This window comes from Octopus bimaculoides, chromosome 7, assembly GCF_046866305.1.
Source record: "Octopus bimaculoides isolate indiv1 chromosome 7, ASM4686630v1, whole genome shotgun sequence".
In the NCBI taxonomy this organism is placed as follows: domain Eukaryota; kingdom Metazoa; phylum Mollusca; class Cephalopoda; order Octopoda; family Octopodidae; genus Octopus; species Octopus bimaculoides.
In genome coordinates, this window is record NC_142934.1 from 67,753,989 (window position 1) to 67,756,488 (window position 2,500).

Below are 2,500 nucleotides of genomic sequence, written 5' to 3' on the forward strand. Positions count from 1 at the left end.
TTTTGATTTCGTAAGTAATCAAGAATGTATCTGAAAAGCACACCATCGCGATCCAAAAAAAACTTTCCTTTCGAATCTCGTAAAATCGGCGTTTTTCCAGAGTTTGAAAACATCTGTGAAAGTAAAGAATCAGGTTCTTTCCTTAGTGTATTTAATGTAGTTGTGTAAGACACTCCACCAACATTTAACTCCAAAATTTCAGGAAGATCTGCCGCTTTCTCCGACATGGTTGTTTACAGTGGTTCAGTAAAAGCTATAGCGATATGGAGTTATTAGATTCCCTGCTCGCAATGTGTTGCCGTTTTATTGTTGTTGTTAACGTAATGAATATATGTGTGTGTATGTGTGTGTATATAAATGTTCATGTGTATGTTTGTGTACAAATATATTTATATGTAAATATGAACAAATATAAATACGTGTGTGTGTATATATATATATATATATATATGTATATATATACACACACAAAACTGAAGAAAATATGTGTTTGTATTTATGTCCAAGTAGTGTGTAACATCAATTATCTCACAACAGCAATAAAGAAGATGTATTGACCAGACCGAGTGACTTCACTGAAGTATACTTCTCCGCAGCTATTCTCCGATAGTAGTAATTTTGAACGGATATTGGTGAAATTCGTGTGTAAATATTTTTTACGGGAACGTATCTACACACGATCGTATGCATGTAAAATATATACGTCAAATCAGATGAAATGAAGAGTAAAACAGGAGCAATTTTCAAGATGTATATGTATTATACATACAGCGATGCGCATACATATGAATGCTGTTCACATCGAGATGATGGACTGACTGACGATGATGAACGTTAACTCCAGTGCGTCGATATAATGTCAAACATTAGAACACAAATAAGCAAAAATCTTTCTCTTGATACGGTCCCTACAAAATATTATGGTTGAATGAAATTAACAACAAAAGCACCCAAAATAGTTGTCGTAAATAAACAACACTCTCTCACACACACACACGCGCAATAAATTACAAGTATTCGTTCTTTCCTAGTATGGTTTTCACAGGGTAGAATTTAGTCCTTGTTCGCAACACTAATTCATATGGCCAGCGCATTTATATGGAAATGCTCGCTTGTGTAATCGCATCGGCGTGTTCGTCTTCTCTGCGTGCATATTAAGGTGAAATCGACTGCTGATAATGTAAATTGATACTGCCAGCAGTTGCCAGTACGACACAGGCACGCTTACACACACACACACACACTTGTTTCCTTCGGTGTTCGCCTCCTCCTACTACAACTAACTACTACTACTACTACTACTACTTCTTCTTCTTCTTCTTCTTCTTCTTCTTCTTCTTCTTCTTCTTTCTTCTTCCCCTTTACCACCCTTCTTCTTATTCCAACTACTCCTACTCTTTTAATGTTTGACTTCCTTTCACTCCTACTTCTTCACTCTCCTTTCTCTTTAATTTCGAATTCCCCTTCTATTTTATTTATTTATCTATTTACTTTGTTTTACCTTCTTTCTTCCCTTCTTTCTTTCTTCCTTTGTTTGTTTGTTTGTTTGTTTCTATCTTTATTTCTTTCTTTCTTTCTTTCTTTCTTTCTTTCTTTCAATTCATTTTATTTTATTTCATTTTCGGTTTCTTTGTTTCTTCCTTTTATCTTATTCAGTACAGCTTCTATTCTCAACGGTAGCATACAGTGGGATCCTAGCTTAGTATACAATAACAATGAGGTGTGTGGTAATTAGCAGCATTTTACATCACGATTATGATCATGACTATGATTATACACATTACTATTACTTATTATTATTATTATCATTATTATTATTATTATTATTATTATTATTATTATTATTATTATTATTATTATTATTATTATTATTACTATTATTATTATTATTATTATTATTATTAACTGCCAATATCGGAGACTAGTAGCATGGAATGCAGGAAGGTAACGTACAGTTGTATACAGAAGCAATATATGTGTGTGTGTGTGTGTGTGTGTGTGTGTATACAGACACACACACACACACACACACACACATACATATATATATATAAATATGTGTGTGTATATACAACCGGAGATAAAGATAATGATAGAGATGCATAGATAGATAGATAGAGAGAGAGAGAGTGAGAGAGAGAGAAAGAAAGAAAGAGAGAGAGACAGACAGACAGACAGACAGACAGACAGATATTTTTCCGTTAGGAGTAGGGTGTTAGATACCCTCCTCCGACGTACAACTACATTCTATTGCTCGATTTAAACAAGTGTGTATATTTTAATGGGAATTTTCTCTCTTGTTCGTTTGGCGTGTGCTACTACAGGCTGCTACTGCTGCTACCGCCGTCATTACTGCTGCTACCGATGATGATGATTTTGATGATGATGATGAAGGTGGTGGTGGTGGTGGTGGTGGTGATGATCGTTGTGGTTGGTGATGGTGGTGGGTGTGGTGGAGGTTGTGATGGTTGCTCTCGTTCGATCGCTGCCACCAGTGCAG

General features: G+C 35.2%; 1 protein-coding gene across 3 annotated transcripts in view; it reads right to left on the minus strand.

Moving 5' to 3' along the window:
- The window catches only part of LOC106879128 (BTB/POZ domain-containing protein KCTD16), a 105,336-nt gene extending 104,140 nt beyond the window's left edge, over positions 1-1,196 (minus strand). For all 3 annotated transcript variants that reach the window (XM_014928565.3, XM_014928566.3, XM_014928567.3), the window contains exon 1: positions 1-1,196. This exon is cut by the window's left edge and continues 1,492 nt beyond it. In XM_014928565.3, coding sequence (XP_014784051.1) covers positions 1-227 — 227 coding nt within the window. In that variant the 5' untranslated portion in view covers positions 228-1,196.
- Between the last annotated feature and the right edge of the window lie 1,304 nt (positions 1,197-2,500).